The sequence below is a fragment of the Lagenorhynchus albirostris genome, chromosome 7, assembly GCF_949774975.1.
Source record: "Lagenorhynchus albirostris chromosome 7, mLagAlb1.1, whole genome shotgun sequence".
Taxonomy (NCBI): domain Eukaryota; kingdom Metazoa; phylum Chordata; class Mammalia; order Artiodactyla; family Delphinidae; genus Lagenorhynchus; species Lagenorhynchus albirostris.
Genome location: NC_083101.1, coordinates 83,923,832 through 83,943,558, shown reverse-complemented (window position 1 = coordinate 83,943,558; position 19,727 = coordinate 83,923,832). Strand labels below are relative to the sequence as shown.

Here is a 19,727-nt window from a genome sequence, read left to right as displayed (position 1 = left end):
GTCAGTGTATAAGCTTCAACGTATTCTTTTTTTTTCTCCTTAATTTTAGAAGAACTTTAAAGGAGTAGTAGGTTTATTTCTTCTGAGTGTGTCAGGAGCTCTTTATCTTTGTTTTTCCCCAAACCAAAACACAAAATTTCTTGCTATTGACCTCTCAAAGTATAGTTTTCTTTCCTCACTGTGCCTGTTTTACAGGAAAATTTTTTTTTAATTTTTAAAATAGCTACTTTGTAATGCTATGTCTTCATAAAATAGTAGTGAATATTGAACTACTAGTATGTTTAGAGTAAGGAATACCTTTTAAAATTTTTTTATTATTTTGAAAGTATTATCTACTTTATAGATAATATATAGATAATATACTATTATCTACTTTAATAGATGCTAATCAAGAAAGTTACATATTTTTGGTTCATCAATGCATAATTTAAGGATATATGAAATTATATATTCATGTAATAATTACACAATTATGATACAGTAATTAATATGATACTCTTTAAATAAAATCAGTCTTTAATATTTATGGCAATGGAGAAAATCTTTTTATTGGTTAAAGAAATAATAGCTAAATTCCTGAATATGAAATATGAGAAATATATAATATGTTGTTCTTTTTTAAATTATGTGTTAATATGACAATATATAAATATAATCAGGTACATGTATATAAAGCATTTTAAGGATTGACACATAGTAGAATGAATTTAAGTCTGAAAAATAAGTACTTTACTCTGATAGTAAGATAAATGTAAAATTGAAGATGAATACCAATTGAAAATTAATAAGTGGTTTTATTAACTCTCTTTAGCCATCAGTGAAGGTAATGATGGATTTGTATTTGTGTAAGGCCAGAGTTGTTGAGGGTCCTAGAAAATAGCTTGGATAGTAGGTAACTCACACTTGTCCTTCCATCATGATGTACATTAGCTCTTTGTACACACACAGATCAAATTGATCCTGGATACATACCCTATTCCTCCGAGGTCATATTTCTTTACATTTACCGTCTTTTTTTCCCAAAGGGACATGGAAATCATTTTTGGCTGTTGTTCCACTCCTCATTGTTTTTTTCCCCTGAAAAACAGAGTGAATGGTGGTAATGAGCTTTTCTAAGGGTGCGTGACAACCATTAGTCGCTCTTGAGGCAGTGCGTTATATTGACTAACAGTGTATTCTTTAAAATCACTGATTAGTGATTTCACATGCTGGCTCCTCTCTTTGCAAGCCACTTAACCTCTCTGTACCTCAGTTTCCTCTTTAATTAAATGGAGGTCATGATACTATCTGCTTCATAGTATTCTTATGCAGATTAAATTAGATCATTATGTAAAATCCTTAGCATAGTCCGTCACATATTTTCATTGCTCTATAAAAGTTAGTTATTTTGATTATCACCACCACCATCATATACTTACGTTTTTCAATTTAGTTTTCTTAAGTTTTACTGCCCTTTAATCTGAGCAAAACGATGGCAGTTGGGGAGATTGGTGGGGGGGAACATAGTTTAGTTTCGATCTTGATGTTAGTTTTTCTATCTTGAGGAGCCCAAATACCATGCTATGTTAGTATAATCTTTGATAAAAAGAAAACACAACATAACAATCAAAATAACAATAACACAGCAACCAAAAAATATAAGCAAATTTTAATTTACAATGAAATGAATACAACCTTTCTGCAGTGATTATTCTCTATGTACATGTAATTAATAATTTGGAAAGCTTTAAATCTGAAATGTATTTTGTAATTTTTCGTTTTTCTTAATTGGTGACATACCATTTTTATTATTTCAGAATGACGATATTGAAACGGATATTAACAAACTAAAACCCCAGCAAGAACCAGGACGAACAATAGAAGAACTTAAAATGTATGAACACCTTTTCCCTGAGCTTGTTGATGATTTTCAGGTATACAGAAAATTCAGCATCTTAACTAATTTTAAGAAAAAGTTCTTTTTTTCTTAGACCTATAATCACTGTTTTCACTTCTAAAAAATGAAAGTAGTGTTGCTTTTCTGAGTGACATTGGACAATTATTTCAGCATTCTGAGCTACAAATTGCTGTCGGTCAAACGAGGGAACTAGGCCATTTAATTTTTGGACTAGCTTTTAAATTTTTTAATCATTTTTGTTTATCAAGTTAATTGACATAGTTTTTTATTCTTTTTAAAAATAATCTTTAAAATGGCATTTCAGAATCTTATGTTAAAGCCTTATTTTTATCAGTTGCTTTCAACTGAGGGGAGATGAGAGCTGAGAAAATGCTTAATTAAAAATATAGTCTATGCTCGTTGAATTGTTTTTCCTGATAGTCACCATATAAGCATGGAAGGTCGGGGAAAGAGGACAACTGGAAGTCTTTGAATCTAAGTTGCTTCATAAGGACAGTGACTTCTTGTTAACATTTCTTACCCTCATTTATTTACTAGAATATAGTATTCAGCTTGGATTGCACAGCAAGTAAAGCTGATTGAATTGATGGCTAGTAGTAAATATAGTTTCTAACGCTCACTCTGCTGCTCACTTGTGGTGGGTTCTTGAGTAAGTCCCTGAAACTGCCCAGAATATTAAACTGTAAAATAAAGGGTTTGAACTGATAATCGTAGATTTATTTAGCCCTTGCTGCAAACCCCCGCTCCCTCTCCCCCCCAACCCCCCGCCCCGCCAAGTTTCACACACTAACAGTATATTCTGGTTATAATTCCTGGTTGCAATAATTCCTGGTTGCTCAAAGAAAAAGACTTAAATGTGAAGCTGTATGTGAGAAATAAAAACAGAGAAATGCTTACTAGCTAATGTTTACATTTCACAGTTCTAATTATTCAGGTTTCTCTTTGGGAACTAATGAGCTTTTGGATGCAATAGAAGAAGCAGCAAGTTGCTCCCTCTCCCCCTCCCCCAGTGTCTTGGTACTCCCCATAGATTTGGGGTATGTTGGAAGGTACGTTGAAATCAGGGGTAGTAGAAAGAGGGCAGGAATGAAGGAGAGGTTATTTGTCAAAGAAAAAGAAGAAGACAAGAAGAGGCATTTGGGAAAGGATACAGGGTGATTTTCTTTCAGGCCACCTACAGGAAGTATCCGGCTGCTCTTCGCACACTTTTGTGCCCAACTAAGAACCACTTTAAAATAAAACTCCAGAGATAACAAATACTGCCAATTTAAAGCAGAAAAAATATATTGTGGAAGGGGTTTGGGGAAGGAATTGATTATTCTGTGAAGAAATGACCTATTTTCTTCTCTATTTGTATACATATAAGAATTATATAATGTGAGTAAAAACTGTAGGAGTTTTGATGTGGGAATAGAGATGACTAGTTTTTTAATAGGTGTTAAGGTAAGGATTTTGATCCTCATTATTTCACAAGCCAGTTCTTTTCTTGTAGACTATGTTGATGAGTACTGGTACGTTTGCCTATTAGTTCAACAACCAGAATAGGCCACCCGTGATGGTTTCCTGCTTGGCACCTTTGAAGAGCTGGCCAACTTGTGCTTTAGTTTGGCTGCTTCTAGAACAGACTCCTACTTTTGGCCTGACTTGGTGTGACCAGGGTCAGATGGTAAAGACAGGTGTATCTGAGTGTTAAGATCTCTGAGGATTCTTCCCAAGTGAGTTACCCCTTTTTACTGTGTTTAAGCAAAAGAAGTTACTTCCAGTATTTCAGATAGTACATATTTATTAATGCCATATTTTTAAAGCTTAAAGTAGAATAGTTAGCTCTATGTATATAGTATATGTTGCGGGAAATAGCACATTTTCTTCTATGTACGTAATTGGAAAATAATTCTAAAGTAATTGTGTTGGCACTCTTTCTCATTTTTCAGTTTCAGAGGAATGCACTGTTCATACACTTTAGACTCTAATTTTTTAAGTGTGTGTTGGAACTATGTATAAGCAGCGATATTTAAGTGATGTATTTTTGAGAATTAAAAATATTTGGTTGGCTCTAAATAGGAAGTGTTTGAAAGAATGTTTTTCAGCTATCATTGTATCAAATGATACAATGATATGAGATGGCAGATCATGAGATATTAAACAGAAATGGAATTAATTTTGATTATGACTTTTTCCACTTGGATTTGCATGTCACTTTCAACATCAACCACTGAAGCTTAAAATTACTTGATGTGTTTGTTTTTACCTGAGCACCACCCACTTTGTTTCCAGATGTGTTAAAGCTACTATTCAATGGCCTGACGGAGGCAGAATGAGTGCATTTGAAGTCCACATAAAGAATTATTAAAGTAGTTAGCAACAGACTTTTTTAAGGGGACCTTACGCATGCTTTTAAAGCTATGATTATTTATTTCTGGTGACAAGTATAGTTTTATTTTCTTTTGTTTCTTAATAGAATATTAGAAGTGTCAAAATCCTGCATTTTCACAGCTCTGGTTTCATACATCTGTGGTAGCATGATGACATTTACCATATGGACTTTTGTTATGTTTATTTCTTTCCCCTCTTTTTTTTTTTTTTTTTTTTTTTTTTTGTGGTACGCGGGCCTCTCACTGCTGTGGCCTCTCCCGTTGCGGAGCACAGGCTCCGGACGCTCAGGCTGAGCGGCCGTGGCTCATGGGCCCAGCCGCTCCGCGGCATGTGGGATCCTTCCGGACCGGGGCACGAACCCGTGTCCCCTGCATTGGCAGGCGGACTCTCAACCACTGCGCCACCAGGGAAGCCCTCTAGTTACTCTTGATAAAATAGTAAATATATGTATTTACTAAATTCTGAAGTTAATTAGGATCTTTCTTTTCTCTTCTTAATTATAAAACGAAACTTAGGATACTTTATATACACCTCCCAAACCTTCAAAACTTACATGCTTTGAATTTATATTTTAACTCTAGCTTAAAAAAAAACCTCATATGATGCTACTGCTTTGTGTTTAGATTCAGTGTTTAAGATTTACGTACATTTTCACTACCTTGTAATTTTTTATTTCTTCTTGTTTCTCAGACTTTCTGTCTGAATTGCTTTCCTTCTGCTTGAAATGTTTTATAGTATCTGTCTGTCTGTCTCTTTTTTGGTCCAAAAATATATTTATTTTGTAATTCTTCTTGAAAGTCAGTCACTGTTTTCCTCTAGCTGCTTTTTTAAAATCAACTTTATTTAAGTGTAATTTACATGCAATAAATTACAAATACTTAGGTTCAATGAGTTTTAACAGATATATACAATTGTGTAGCTACCAACCCTGTCAAGATGTAGAATTGTTTCTGTCACCCCAGAAATTCTGCCTGTGTTTCTTTTTAGACAATATCCTCATCTCTTGCCCAGGTAACTACTGATCTGCTGTCACTCCAGGTTAATTTTGCCTGTTTTGGAATTTCTCAAAACTGGGCTCATATAGTATGTCCTTTTTTGTGTAAGGCTTCTTTTGCTCAGTATGTTTTTGAGATTCACCTGTATTTTGCATTTATCAGTGGGTTTTTCCCCTTATTGCTGAGTAGTATTTCACTGTATGAATATACCACGATTTCTTTATTCATTCACTTCTTGATGAGTATTGTAATGTTGGCAGTTTTGGGCTATCATGAATACAATTGATACTACCATGTGTGTACAAAGCTTTTTTGTAGGAAAGCTTGTAGGCAATATGCCTTCATTTCTCTTGGATAGATACCTACAAGTGAAATTGCTGGGTTGAGTGTATGTTTTCACTTTATAAGAAATTGTTTCTGGTGACTTGTAAGATTGTTTCTTTAGCTTCAATGCTCTACAGTTTCCCAGAAATGTTTGTTAAGTGTAGGTATTTGTTAAGTCTTGGGATTCATTGTGTTTTGGAATCTGTGAGTGTTGTTTTCTCATAGGATTTGGAAAAATTCTTTATTCTCTTCTTCAGATACTGCCTCTTTCTCTTTCCCTCTCTCTTCTCTTTTGGCATTTCTAATTGAATGTAGATTTTCTAACTCTCTTCCATATCTTTTAACTCTTTTTTTAAAAATGTTTTCCTTCTCTTTGTTTCTCTGTGCTGCATTTAGGTAATTTCATCAGAACAGTCTACCAGTTCCCTAGTTCTAATTTTTGCTCCATCTCATCTATCATTAGAAACATACATTAGGCATTTAAATTTGTTTTTGAATTTTAGAAGGTTTAAAAAAATGTTTCATCAGTCTTTAACTTCTTGTTTCTTGTCTTTCATTTCTTTGAACATATTAGATATAGGCATTCCTTAGTCTTATAGTTTTAGTGTCTGAATTTCTTGCAGGTTTTTTTTTTTTTTTTTTGTGGTATGCAGGCCTCCCACCATTGTGGCCTCTCCCGTTGTGGAGCACAGGCTCTGGACGTGCAGGCCCAGCAGCCATGGGTCATGGGCCCAGCCGCTCCGCGGCATGTGGGATCCTCCCGGACCGGGGCACGAACCCACGTCGCCTGCATCGACAGGTGGACTCTCAACCACTGCGCCACCAGGGAAACCCTTGCAATTTAAAAAAAAATTTTTTTTTTACCATGAGCTACTCGTTTTCTTTATAATTTTGTGGAAATTCCAGAAGTTTTTGTTGTTGTTGCTGCTTTTGACAAGCACTGTAATAGATTAAATTCCTCATTGAGGATTTTTGGACCACCCAGATAATGTGAATTCGGGCTGCAAATTCATGTGGTGTGATAGCAGGCTTTTGGTACCATTTTTTGAGTAGTGATATTCTTCACCCTCTTAAGTGCTAAGGTTTGAGACAGTTGACTTTCCTTGCTATTATTTGTTTTGTGGTAGGGTATTTCTAGGGCCTCTATATTGAAGGTTTAGTTTTCTGGGGTTCCTCTTTATGGGAGGGGTATCTTCTGTTGGACTCCCCACTTTATGCAAGCTCTGGGTTACTCTCCTGTTCTTTATACTTTTTGAGATGGGAAAACCTATACCCTAGGTCACCTGTTTTAACAAACATTTTTCAAGTGAAAGCCAGCTTCAGTCTTACAGCTTTGGGATCCCGTCTTCACTTACTATTTGGTTTTTAATCCTTGCTTTCTTTTTCACTTGCTGTCATACTTAAAATGTTTTAATATCTTTTTTTTTTTTTTTGGCCGTGCCGTATGGCTTGCAGGATCTCAGTTTCCTGACCAGGGATTGAACCCTGGGTCAGGCAGTGAAAGCTCTGAATCCTAACCACTAGACCATCAGGGAACTCCCAAAATATTTTAATATCTTTTCCAACAGTGTAAATGTTTCTGTGGGGTAGATAACTAGCCCACCAGGTTTCCTACAACAGATTTTTAAATGCAGATTTCTTCCCTTATCTACCACTTTAGAAAAAATTTTTAAAAACTATAGTACCTAATGTTGTCAAGGAAGAGAAAAGTTGAAATAGATCCTCTCATATACAGTTACTGGGAATAGTATTAATATTTTTGGAAGGCATTTGGACAATTTGTATTAAACATTAAAATTGATTATAGTATCTGGCTCTGTAATGCCATTTCAGTGCTTGGGAAATTATCCTAAACAAAAAATTTATGCAAAAGGATGTTCATTGCAGAGTTCTTTATAATAACAAAATTTTGGAAATGGCTTAAATGTACATCTTATTTGTTTGTTTAAATCCTTCCGTATTCTGTGAAGGATTTAATGCCCAGCAATAGAATAAAGGTTAAATCCATTGAGTTTTTTTTTTTTTTTGATAAAGTCTTACATAGACCAAAAAAATGTCTAAAAGTATAAAAAGAGAAAAGGCTACTTGATCTGTCAGCAGCATCCTTATTTTTACTTGTCTTCCAGGACACTTTTCTTTCCTGGTTTTCATGTTCCCAGCCCAGCTTTTTCTTCTCCATCTCCTAGTGTTTCATTTTCATCTCCTCAACTTCTTAAGATTGTAGTATCCCGAGGTGTACAGCCTTTTGTCTTCTCTTATCTGTCTGTTTCTTTCCACTGATGATTTCCAGTCTCATGGCTTGGAGTAGTATCTGTATGTGAATGACTCTCAAAGTAACATCTTCTGCATACACCTTTCTTCTGAATTCTCAATGCATACATTCAGCTGCCTGCTTTACATCCTTGTCTATATGTGACTAGCTCACACTTAACATTCCAAAGCTAAACTCCTGATGCTTTTCAGTTGTTCAGGCAAATACTTTGGTACCATCTGTGACCTCTCTTTGTACCTTTTACCCTGTATCTGGTCTATCAAGATATCATGTCTTTTTGGCCTCACAATACATTTAGAATCCAACCACTTCTTACCAACTTCCGTAGATTACTGCAGAGGACTCTTAATTGGTCTTCCTGCTTCTATTACCCCCGCCCGCTCCTCCCCAGAAAGACAGAATCAAACTAAACAAAAAAGAATTACGTAGCCCCAAATGCCTAAATGCTGTGGTTAAGAAGCCTGCACTACAGTTTTGGTTTTTGTCTTTTCCCCCCACCCCCTTCCCCAAATACGTCATGTCATGGCACTCATCTTCTCAGAACCCTCCATTGGCTCCCAGTCTCATTCAGAGTAAAAAGCAAAATTCTTACAATAGTCTGCAAGGCCCTACAGTGTCTGGTCCTCTTTACCTCTTGGACTTTATCTTGGTCCGTCTGTTCCAGCCATCCTAACCTCCTTGCTGTTCTCTGACCACACCAGGCCTTCTCCCACTCAGGGGTCTGGGAACCGGCAGCCCTCTCTGTCTTTGCTTATATCTGCTCAGTGAGCCTTCCCTAACCAATGGCATTAATATTGCCACCCACCTCTCCTCCCCCTGGCACCTCCAGTCCACATTACCCCTTTCCCCCTCTTCTTTTGCTTTAACACTTTACCCTCTAACATCCTATAAAATATATTTGTATCATGTTTATTACTTTTTCTATTGACAGCCCTCTCCCCTCCTTCTGTAGAAGAATATAAGCTGCAAAAGGGAAGAGTTGTTTTTTTTTTTTTTTAACTGATGGGTCTTAAGTGCCTGAAACTGCTTGGCACAAAACAAACACTCTAAATATCTGTTGAATTAGTGAATAGCAATTTAGCTGTTCTGTTTCCTTTAATAGATTTTGGATGATTTTAATGTCTCTATACTTTTCTAAAATTTCTCATATTTGTTATATATAGGCACTATTTTTATAATAGAAAAAGTAAAATTAAGTGTAATGAATTTTGTGCTGGTTAAACATTTTGTCTTTTATTAGCAAAATTAAAATATACCCTGTTTTATCCATCTTTAAAATTTTCAAATGTTAGGTTTCTGAATCAGCATATAAAATGAATATGATCTTAGTTTTGTTAATATGTATAAATATTCACATATAAAAGATTAAACTTATTTTTTATTTTCAAAGGACTATGATTTAATCTCCAGAGAACCAAAAGCTTTTGTATTTGAGGGAAAAGTGCGTGGCCCTATTGTTGTTCCCACGGCAGGAGAGGAAGCGTCTGGGAATTCCAGCAATTTAAGAAAAGGAATTGTAATGAAGGCGACTGTGTCTCCTAAAGGAGATGAAGATAATAAGAAACCAGCCTGTGCGGATCTGGCAAAAGAAGACATTAAAGATAATGACAGAACATTACAACAGCAGCTAGGTGATCAAAATAGAACTATTTCATCGGGCCATGGCTTAAACAATGATATTGTGAAGGCCTTGGACCGAATTACATTGCAGAATATTCCTTCTCGAACAGCCCCGGGTTTTACTGCAGGAATGAAGAAGGACTACGGTCTCCCTGTCACTGCCCTTACATGCGCTAATGCATGTTCACACGTGGCTACTTGTGGGAATGTTCTGTTTGAGGGAAGAACTGTTCAGCTAGGCAAGCTTTGCTGTACTGGAGTCGAAACTGAGGATGATGAAGACACTGAGTCTACTGCATCAGTGGAACAAGCATTAGTTGAAGTTCCTGATGGACCAACACTCCACGACTCAGATCTTTATATTGAGATTGTGAAAAGTACAAAGTCTGTCCCAGATTATTCAGAGGTGGCTTATCCTGATTATTTTGGTCACGTTCCTCCTCCATTCAAAGAGCCTATTTTGGAAAGGCCTTATGGTGTACAAAGGTGAGTTGTAGATTTCCTCTTCCTCATAAACAAGATCATTGTCAAAATATGGAGCATGCTGAAAAAAACTGCTTTGGGTATTTAGGAAGAAAATTATTCTTAATTAAAGTTAGTGTCGGCAGAGCCCCCTCACCTCCCGCTTGTATCCCTCACAAGCAACCTGTAGTAATAAATCTACTTCTTGCCTAGCAAAAGAAAAAAAATAAAGTTAGTGTCATTTTTTATCCTGCTTTGGAAATTTTGAGTTGTTTTGAAATTGTATGGGTTTACTTTATTTTCTAAGTTCATTACCTATTCAAATGAAGCCAGCATAATAAACCTGACCATTGTACAATTTAGAAATTTTCTATTTAGAATGATTCTGAAAATATAAGAAGATTGTTTAGTAATCTTTGAAAAAAATATTATATTAGTTATATATTAATTTAGTAATTTGATTATTATTTGAACTTGATTTAGGTATCTAATCTAAAAATACCAATATGGGCAGCATTATTTTGTTGTAAAATTTGGAATTGGAAATATACAATATAAAAATTTGGGATTCATAGGACCGAACTTATTAAATATTGCCAATTAATTTTAAAAATTATGGTTAGTATTAACTGTTGTCAACTAGTGAATATTGGGCACGTAAATACATTTTTGGTGCAACTTGACTATTTTCAGAGATTATGATTAAGGGTTTGTGACGGTGGCTTACCAGTACTTAAGAACATTTATATGTTCTTGCTATGGGTATGGTATGTGATGATGAAGGAAGACATTACTGTGCATAGTTGATCCTCTTTAGACTATGAGCTCCTTTAAGGCAACACCTGTGTCTTATTTATTTTTTATATTTAGTATATAATTAATCATTTTTACTTGGCAACTTAGTATATGTTTAATGCTACCAGCTGACTCCTTGATCCGTAGGTATGGAATCACATACAACATAGCATCAGAACAAGTGACTGACTTTGCTGGGATGTGGGGCGGGGGGGTGGGTGGGAGGGTGGGCCTTTGCCTTGTCATCCACCGGTTGTATTACAGACTGCATCATCCAGAGGCCACGGGCCTCTTGGAGTGCTGGAGTGGCCTTCAGAAGGCACAGATGAAGCTCCAACTCAGAGGAAATACTCTGCAAGGATGGGCTGCAGTCTTACAGGATGCAGTATAGGCACTAAGTTAGAAACTTCCATTTGGTTCTGTATCTCCAGTAGAAAGACTAATGGGTCTGGGAAGCAGGAGGTGGAAACAGAAACAGTCCTACTTACTGTAGCTCACAGTGTCCCGCTGGGGAACTTTGTGCAGGCGTGTGTCCCTGCACCTCTGAGCTCTGCAGCGTTAGTAGTCCTAGCCCCAAAGTGGGTGTAGTCTTTCCACAGGGGACATAGCAAGGGTACAGTTTGACTGCAAGCTGTGGTTGCCAGTGATTTACTTTAGTCTCTTGTGTCTAGGACCAGCAGACAGGACCCAGATCAGCTAAAGGAGGTAGGATTGCTTCTACACAATGGCAGCAGGTTGACTATGGGTGGCACTCAAGTGATCCACTAACTTTAAGTGTGAGTGGACACATGACGGCCACCCTGGAATGAGGATGATATGATTGCCAGGGTCTCAGACACCTAAGGAATGTTTGGGTCACTTAATCACATCAGCTACCAAGACCTGCAGAGGTGTGATAGGTGAGGCAGAGGGGAATTTTGATAGATATCGGAGGATGGAGATGAGTTGCAGCCCTGAGAATAATTGCAGTGATGGATGGGGACAGCGTTTGTCCTGCTCATGTTTTTCTTCTAAGTGTCTCCTTAGTAGAGGCACACAGGAACTGTGGAGCAGCTGCTCTCCAAAGATGGATGGAGAAGTGGATCCATGCAGCACAAGGGTGGGCTGTGGCAGCCGTGGCAATGAGTTTCTCATCTCTCCCTTCCTGAGAGAACCTGCTGTGAGGCTTTTAGTTGCCCCCAGCCTTCAGCCACTGTATTTTGGAGATCCCTTGCAGCATTATTGCTGAGACCATGTCCTCTCTGCATTGCTTCAGCCATTGGCTGACCATGATGATGGTACTAGAGCTGAGCCATTCCTTACCAATGCGGGGATCTGATCATAGGCAGTCTTTGCTCTGTGGCTTCTTGTTGGCATGGCCGAGACTTTTGCAGAGCTGCACTGTAGTGTAAGGCTCTCCTACTCAGTGTTCTCTCTCTTCCCAGAGGTAAAATCTGCTTTTTGGACAGACCTGAAGGCCTGTCACGCCTAACTGCTGCTCCCTCTCCCCTTTGTTTTTCACACGTGTTTCCCCTAATAGATCTCTTGCACAGTTGGCTGCAAGAGATTGTGATTGTGTCTGGAATTTGCTTTTCAAAGGACCTGAACTGACATGCCTGGCATGAGTCAGAATCAGTCAGCAGCTAGATTTTTCTCCTTTTCAGCATCACCGCTTAGCCTCTCTATCTCCTGGAAGTCAAAGATGTCATCTTGGCTACAGAAAGCACTTCCTGAACTTTATGTGTTCTTTAAATGCTGAGAGCAAGTTTCCTCATTAAATTGCCTCAGTCTGAAAGTTTTAGTTTTCCTTATTAGCCTATAATATCTGAAGTAAGATTAGAGGGAAGGAAGATTGTGGAATTGGGCTATAACTATTATATAGGTCTCTGATTCTCAGCCTTAATTTAACTACCAAGGATCCTTCTTATTTCCCGTCATGGACTTTGTTATGAAAGCTTTTCTCAGTCAAGACTCTTATTTAAGTATTTTACCCATTTGTGCTAATAAAAGACATAAATTCCTGCTAAGCAGAGCCTCTGATTAACATTAGGTCACCTTTTCAGTTGATACATTTATTGATGTTGATAAGTAAAGAAACTTGTTTTAATTAAGTGTAGCTGTACTGCAAATAAATGTATCATGGCCACGAATAGTTGTTATACCTACTCTGTGGGTTTTCAAAATGTCTGTGCTGCAGGTGGGGAGCTACACCCTCAACTCTGGTGGCCTCTGTCCTCTTTGAGCAGCTTTTTCTAGTGTTGGGCTTTGTCATTGCCTGGCTGGGTCTTTAAGAGAGGATTATTCCACCCACAGTCCCATAGTCTACTTGCTGTCTCCCCAGGACTGTGCCTTTCCTGGTAGAGGAGAAGTTTATACCGACTGGAATTACTGTGGCTCTTCTCAATCCTCCTCTCTTTCTTCACATTTATGGTGAATTCTTTCACCTCATTCCTGAAACACAGACATTGCAATTGCTTTACTCATCTAATCAACGGATTAGAAGTTCGACCTCTTGAGTATATTAGGCCACCTTCGATTTTTTTCCTGAAGTAATTGACTTTTTCTATTGCCTCTCTACACAGGGTAATGTACCACGGAGTTTGATATGTTATTCAAACCAAAGCTTTAAAATATAATTTTGAAACTAAACAGCATGATAAATGATTAAAAAAGGTCACTCAGAGTTGGGATATGTGTTTTAAAGTTGGGTGAGTTGGTGCAAGTTAAAGTGCATAGGAGATTAAGCTCAAGGAAATGAAAACACAGAACACCTAATGATTTACAACCTGGTTTCCTGCATCCACTCTGAAAAATTTACAATGAGAAAAGTAGGACCCTAAAACACCTTGGAGGGTTAGATGATCTTTTTATCCTGGAATTTTCAAAGATTTCTTACCCCACTGATTTTCATCACCTTGATAAAAATATTTTTTTGTCTTTTGATTTGTTACAACAGAAATAAGTCAAATTATGAAGTAATCTAACCTTTGCTAGTCTCTTTTGCTGCATCATTATATATTTTGTGTGACTGTGAGTGTTGCAAAGAACACCTTTCATCTTATTTGTCATAATTTCCATTTTCATATCATTTGTCAAAATTTCCATGTGTGTCAGATATTTGATGTGAGGCAGGAATATAACTCTATGTCAGTGAAACCAAACATTATGATTCTGTTTATTTAGATGTGTAGGACTTTCCCCAGTAATGTTAATTGCTTTAGATATAACTAATGCAAAAAATATATACTTAAAATGTTTCTGAATTATCAGTACATACTAGGCAGCAATACTCTCATATTTGAGGGTTGTTACTCTTTTTCTCCTTATTTTATGTACTCTGCAAATATTTGTCAAGTATTTATGTGGAATTTGTGGTGGGCAGTGTCATCCCGATGCAGAGAGATGCAATGTGTCAAAGCTTCTTTTCTCCCATCATTTTTGAATAACGGGTAGAAAACTTCAGAATTATTTGTTCCTTCAGGTGACATTAATTTGAGACTGGAAGAACAAATGCCTGTAGCGGCAATACTTGGACAATTGGACTTGAGAGTGCCGAGGCCATGTGGCATGGTGAGGCGTTTTGGCAGGTCAGGATACTCTGAAAAGCAAGTCGAAACACATAGATTCTAGACTGGGCTCTCCCACTGACTTTGTGTGTGTATATTTGAACAAATAACTTTATTTCTCCAAATACCAATTTTCTTAACTAAAAGCAGATCACTGATTTTGGAACTGTGGGTTGATGTCCGTTAGTAGCCAGTATTGAAAGAGAAAATAACAGTGTGTCACACCTAGTGCAGCCAGGTATTGTTTTATAAACTTTTTGTTTCAGCTGTGTGTGTGTGTATGTGTGTGTGCGTTTGCGTGCGTGTGTGTGTATGTAGGGCTGTGATTTTTTTAATGTATTTCTTGAAGGTCACGGTCAAGAAAGTTTGATAATTCATCTAGACCAGGGATAGCAAACTATGGCCCACAAGTCAAATACAGCTTACTGCCTATTTATGTTCAGCCCACCAGCGAAGAATGGTTTTTATATATTTAAATGGCTCAAAAAAATCCAAAGAAAAATAATATTTTGTAACACATTAAAATTATATGAAATTCATATTTGTGTCCATAAATAAAGTTTTATTGGAATACAGCCAGTCCTGTTTGTTTATGTACCATCTATGGCTGTTCTTTCACCACAGTGGCAAGGTTAAATAGTAGTGACAGAGACCATGTGCCTTGCAAAACCTAAACTATTTACTGTCTGACCCTATATAGGAAAACTTTGCTGACCCCTGTAGCTAGGTAGTCTGAAGGCTTTATGGTTCTGTATTTGTAATAAAATATCAAATATGGGCCAGGTAATAGGTGTTACTAAAATACTCAGAAGTGCTTCCTTTTTTTCTGAAATACATTGAGGATATTGATTCTAGTTTGTTTATCTTATTTGCCTCATCTTCTGAAACTTATTTTTTGAGCAAATGATAAACATTTTGTAAATGTCAACTTTTAGCTCAGTCACTATCTGAGTGCAGTAACATTGTAAATGACTGATGTCAGAATTAATGAGGATTTACTATTTTATCATTTTCAGAAAAGGAAGCATTAGATCCCTTAAAATTATTCAGTGAAAATATCTTCTTGTCATTTTGAATTTCTACTTTATGATAATCTTTCTTGTATGTAATCACTGATCTTTTTAAAAGAAAGTACAATAAATGAATAAAATTTCATTAAAAATCTCTTCACCTCATTTGGAAGGGGAAAAATCCATTATAAGATTCATATCTCAATGTGGATAATGCAGTGACATTTTTAAAAAAATTATTGTAAATACATAATGATGATTACTTGAAATCCATATTTTTGGTTTAAGTTGGATCAAAAATTGAAATGAAGCATCTGAGTTTAAAGTGTGCTTAGCATTTTTTGGTGTATTTTCCTTGTATTCATATTACATAAAATTAGCATTTTGATTTTCTTCACATTGTTTTTCTGTATGTTTTAGAAAAATTGCCTAGCTGTATTTTATAAGAATAGATATTTTATTATAAAATATAATTCGTTACCTTGTTTTAAAAAAGCATTTAAGGTATTTTACAAAAATACTTTCAGCAAAATAAAATGAAAAAAATGGCAAAGAAACGTGGTGACTCTTAACCTCAGAAATATGTTCAGCATTTTTCAAAGTAAGAGACTTTTTTTTTTTTAACTGGAGTATAATTGCTTTACAATGTTATGTTAGTTTCTGCTGTACAACGAAGTGAATCAGCTCTATGTCCATATATATCCCCTCCCTCGTGGACCTCCCTCCCCCCGTCCCACCATGCAAATTAAAATGTACTGAGATGTCATTTCCCACATATCAAAAATTGGCTAAAATGTGGAAGCTTGACAGTATATTCTATTGATGAGGCTGTGGAGAAACAGGCTGTCACATACATTGATAGTGGGATTTTCAATTGACAATACCTCTTGTGGAGGGCAGTCTGACAGAGTCTATCAAAATTAAATTCCTTTGACACATTAATCCCACATCTGAAAATTTATGATATATATATATACATATATATATGATATATATGTACATATACACATGTAATTTGCACATCTAAGTTCAAAGTTTTTCATTGTAGCATTGTTTTGAGATTGGAAGCAACTCAAATGCCCATCGATCAGAGACTAGTTAAATAAATTATGGTATATCCATTCAATGAATACTTTGCAATGATTAAAAAACAAAAAGATCTCTGTACACTGATAGAGCTACAAGATGTATTATTAAATAAAATAATCAAGGTGCTTGCGGAAGGAAAGTAATAAAAGTAGTTAACTGGATAAATGAACAGTGTGGGTTGTGTTGAAAGTGAGAGTCTTCATTTTATACTTTTATGTAATATTTGATTTTTGTACCAGGTCAATATATTACCTGTTGAGAAATTTAAAATTAAAAACGTAGGTGAAGGAATTGTGGCAAAAGCAAAATAAGGAAAGCAAAACCTTGGATTTCTTTATATCACGTTTAGAATGGTTCATGTACTACTTCTGGAATGGAAATAATAGAGGTATTAGTAGGAGCAACACTAGCAGAAAACTTTTATATTGGGTGGTTTTTACGGGCCAGACACAGAAATAAGTAAAAAGCACTTTGTATGCAGTGTGTATATGCTTATAAATTATGTCATTTAATGGTATAACAGCTCTATAAGGAAATTGCTATTATTTCTCCTGTTTTATGGAAGACTATGCTGAAACTTAGGATTCTTGAGGAACTTATCCAAGGTAACACTGCTAGCAAATGACAGAGCCAAGAGTCAGCCTGGTCTACGTCATGAGCCTGTCCTGTTAGGCATTCATACATAGTGATCATATATATGTGGTTATACCATACTCATGAAGAATATCTTCTACGGGTCCTCAGAGAATACTTATGTAATGAACAACATATCCCATAATATCCTGATGGTTGAGTAAATATAGCAATGAGGTGTACTAAATTGTTTCTCATAATGTTGTTCTGTATTGGTTAAAACCTAACAAAAGTACAGTTTTGGTGTTGGCCACATATCATGTGAACTTTTGAGTATTTACTAGACTAAATGGGCTGCAAAGTTTTCAGACCGCCTTACACAAATTATTTTCTTCTGAGCCAAGCCTTTGATGATGAATGTCAATAAGTTTGAGGTTATAGTCCCCAAGGGTACCTAGAAAATATTTATTGTTTTGTTTTGACTAGAGAGCCATATATTTTAATAGGCAGCTGAGGTAAAGTAACAAAGGATTGATATCTTTTATGAAAGCTGTGCTGCTTAACACAAATGTATGAATAAAAGGCTAATTGTCCTCTTTATTAATGAGGTCTGAGGGCAGGGCAAGATTTCCCTCAGGTATTAGTTTTAGGTCTAATCTAAATTTAATATAAATGGGGAGTTATATCTCCTAAAATGCAGTGTCAGAGGTTGAAAACCAGTGGCCTGTAGGCCATATTCAACTTGCTCGTGATTTTAGCTTCACTTGCAGAGGTTTTTGTTTTTTAACTGAATGCCAACATTTAACATTTGAGAGATCCCACATAGAGATCCAAGTTTCTGCTGTTTCTCGGAAAATTGGTATGACATCCTTAACCTCTGTTTCCTACCTGGCAACATTCAGTTGTTTTTAGACAGAGCCTGCGTTCCCCAGTTTTCCACAGGTCTCCTCAGGTACATCACCTGCTGGCCCTGTAGGTGTTGAGCTTTTTTACCTTGTTTTACATTACAGGACATTGCTGTAGAACTGAGCTATTATATCAGCCTTTTAATACCATTTTCCTTAAGTAAAGCCCCAAACTTTTGTATGTATTGTTTGCACATTTGTGGTAGATATCAACCTTAAGATTTAATAAATTATTTTGACAAATGGATGTATTTAGTCATTCACCATACTTGAACACTTGTATTTTTTGGTATGGTGTGTACGTAAGTGCCATCTCTTTCATTGTTGGGGATCTGGTTGATATAAATTTTGGATTTGTTATTATTATAATTAATAGCTTTTTAAAAGTTTGTTTCTTTAGAAAGAATTTGACTTTTGAAAGTTACAACATTGACTCTAAATCAAGGATTTATATCACAATCCTTTGGTACTGGGTTTATTTCTTGATATACTGCTTTGTGAATGATGAGTTATTTTTTGTAAAATAAAAATTAATAAATTATGCTTAACTGCGTAACTGCTAGATTAAGAATTTCTATGTAGAAAAGCATAATAGACATTCAAGATTTTTTTTTCGAAAACTATTGGCCTTGTAGCTAGTTATTTTCTGTAACTCAGACTTTTAACATACTGTTTTTTGTCTTGTTATGAATTCTTTTTTTGTACACAAAATATGTAGAGGAGTGATCATTTTTATTTTAAGAAATATTTTTATCATTTTATACTTTTTAATCCAAAACTTACTTGGGAGATAATAATGAATTTTGGTCAAACTTCTTTTTTATGATTTCAGGACAAAAATTGCCCAAGATATTGAGAGACTAATACATCAGAGTGATATAATAGATCGAGTGGTATATGACTTAGATAACCCAAAGTAAGTATGCTTTTTGTTTGTTTGTTTTACTTTTATTGGTTTTATTCCTACTGTAAAATTTCAGTGTTCTTTTAAAAGACAAAAAAATATAGTTAACTTCCACCTAGTTAACCCTCACTACGTTTTGATCTTCTAGCAGAGATGTAATGGTAATGTAAATCATGTTTATTTACTTAAATTGAATATATCGCAAGCTTTTATTTGATCTTAGGTGGGCTTTTAATGGGTTTAATAAGGGAAAGGTTGCAAACTGATGCTTTGTTTTTAAAAACTGAAACTACCTCCACTTAAGAGAGTGGAGATACCACATGAATGCTGCAATTTTGTCCTGTAATACTGAGCCTTCATTTCCTTAGGACAACAAATTACCATCCCCTTTAGAAGGAACATATGCTTCCTACCTATCCACAGTCCCCAGTTCTCTCTTTTGTCTCTTACTGCTTACCATCTGCTTCAGTCCTTTAAGTTACTTGCCTGAGCTTTGAAGCCATTTGTTTGTGATTCTTGATGTTTTAACATCACTTCCAATTTAGGATTATCACTGGTACCATTGTATTTTATGGTTTAAATATAAGTAAATAAGTGAAAATGAAAAATGATGAAGGTGACTACTATTTATCAAATAAGAAACTTAATCAGCCTGCACGTGGGTTTTCCCTCTCCCTCAACATTCTAATATTTTGGGGAAGTTTCATATTTCAGTAGTCTCATTTGGAAGAAATAAAACATTTTAAAAAGATTTTTGTTAGAGAGTTAGGGTAAAGTTATGTCAGAGCTAATGACTGAGTTTGAAATAATATTCTCAAAAATGAAAAACAAATCTACCTTATTCATAACTTCTTAGTTATTTCTAAAATTTTTGTGATTAACACTGACTATAAATGTGGGAACAAATCTCTACTCGTAATTATAATTTTTTTGTCTATAAATATTAGCCAAAGTTTGTATTTT

The 19,727-nt window shown here is 35.7% G+C and overlaps 1 protein-coding gene across 3 annotated transcripts in view; it reads left to right on the top strand.

Moving 5' to 3' along the window:
• Positions 1 to 19,727, top strand: part of AGTPBP1 (ATP/GTP binding carboxypeptidase 1) — a 170,193-nt gene that overhangs the window by 84,954 nt on the left and 65,512 nt on the right. For all 3 annotated transcript variants that reach the window (XM_060155351.1, XM_060155350.1, XM_060155352.1), the window contains exons 13-15: positions 1,797 to 1,913; positions 9,252 to 9,967; positions 18,693 to 18,776. In XM_060155351.1, the coding sequence (XP_060011334.1) occupies positions 1,797 to 1,913; positions 9,252 to 9,967; positions 18,693 to 18,776 (917 nt within the window). The remainder of the gene's footprint in view (positions 1 to 1,796; positions 1,914 to 9,251; positions 9,968 to 18,692; positions 18,777 to 19,727) is intronic.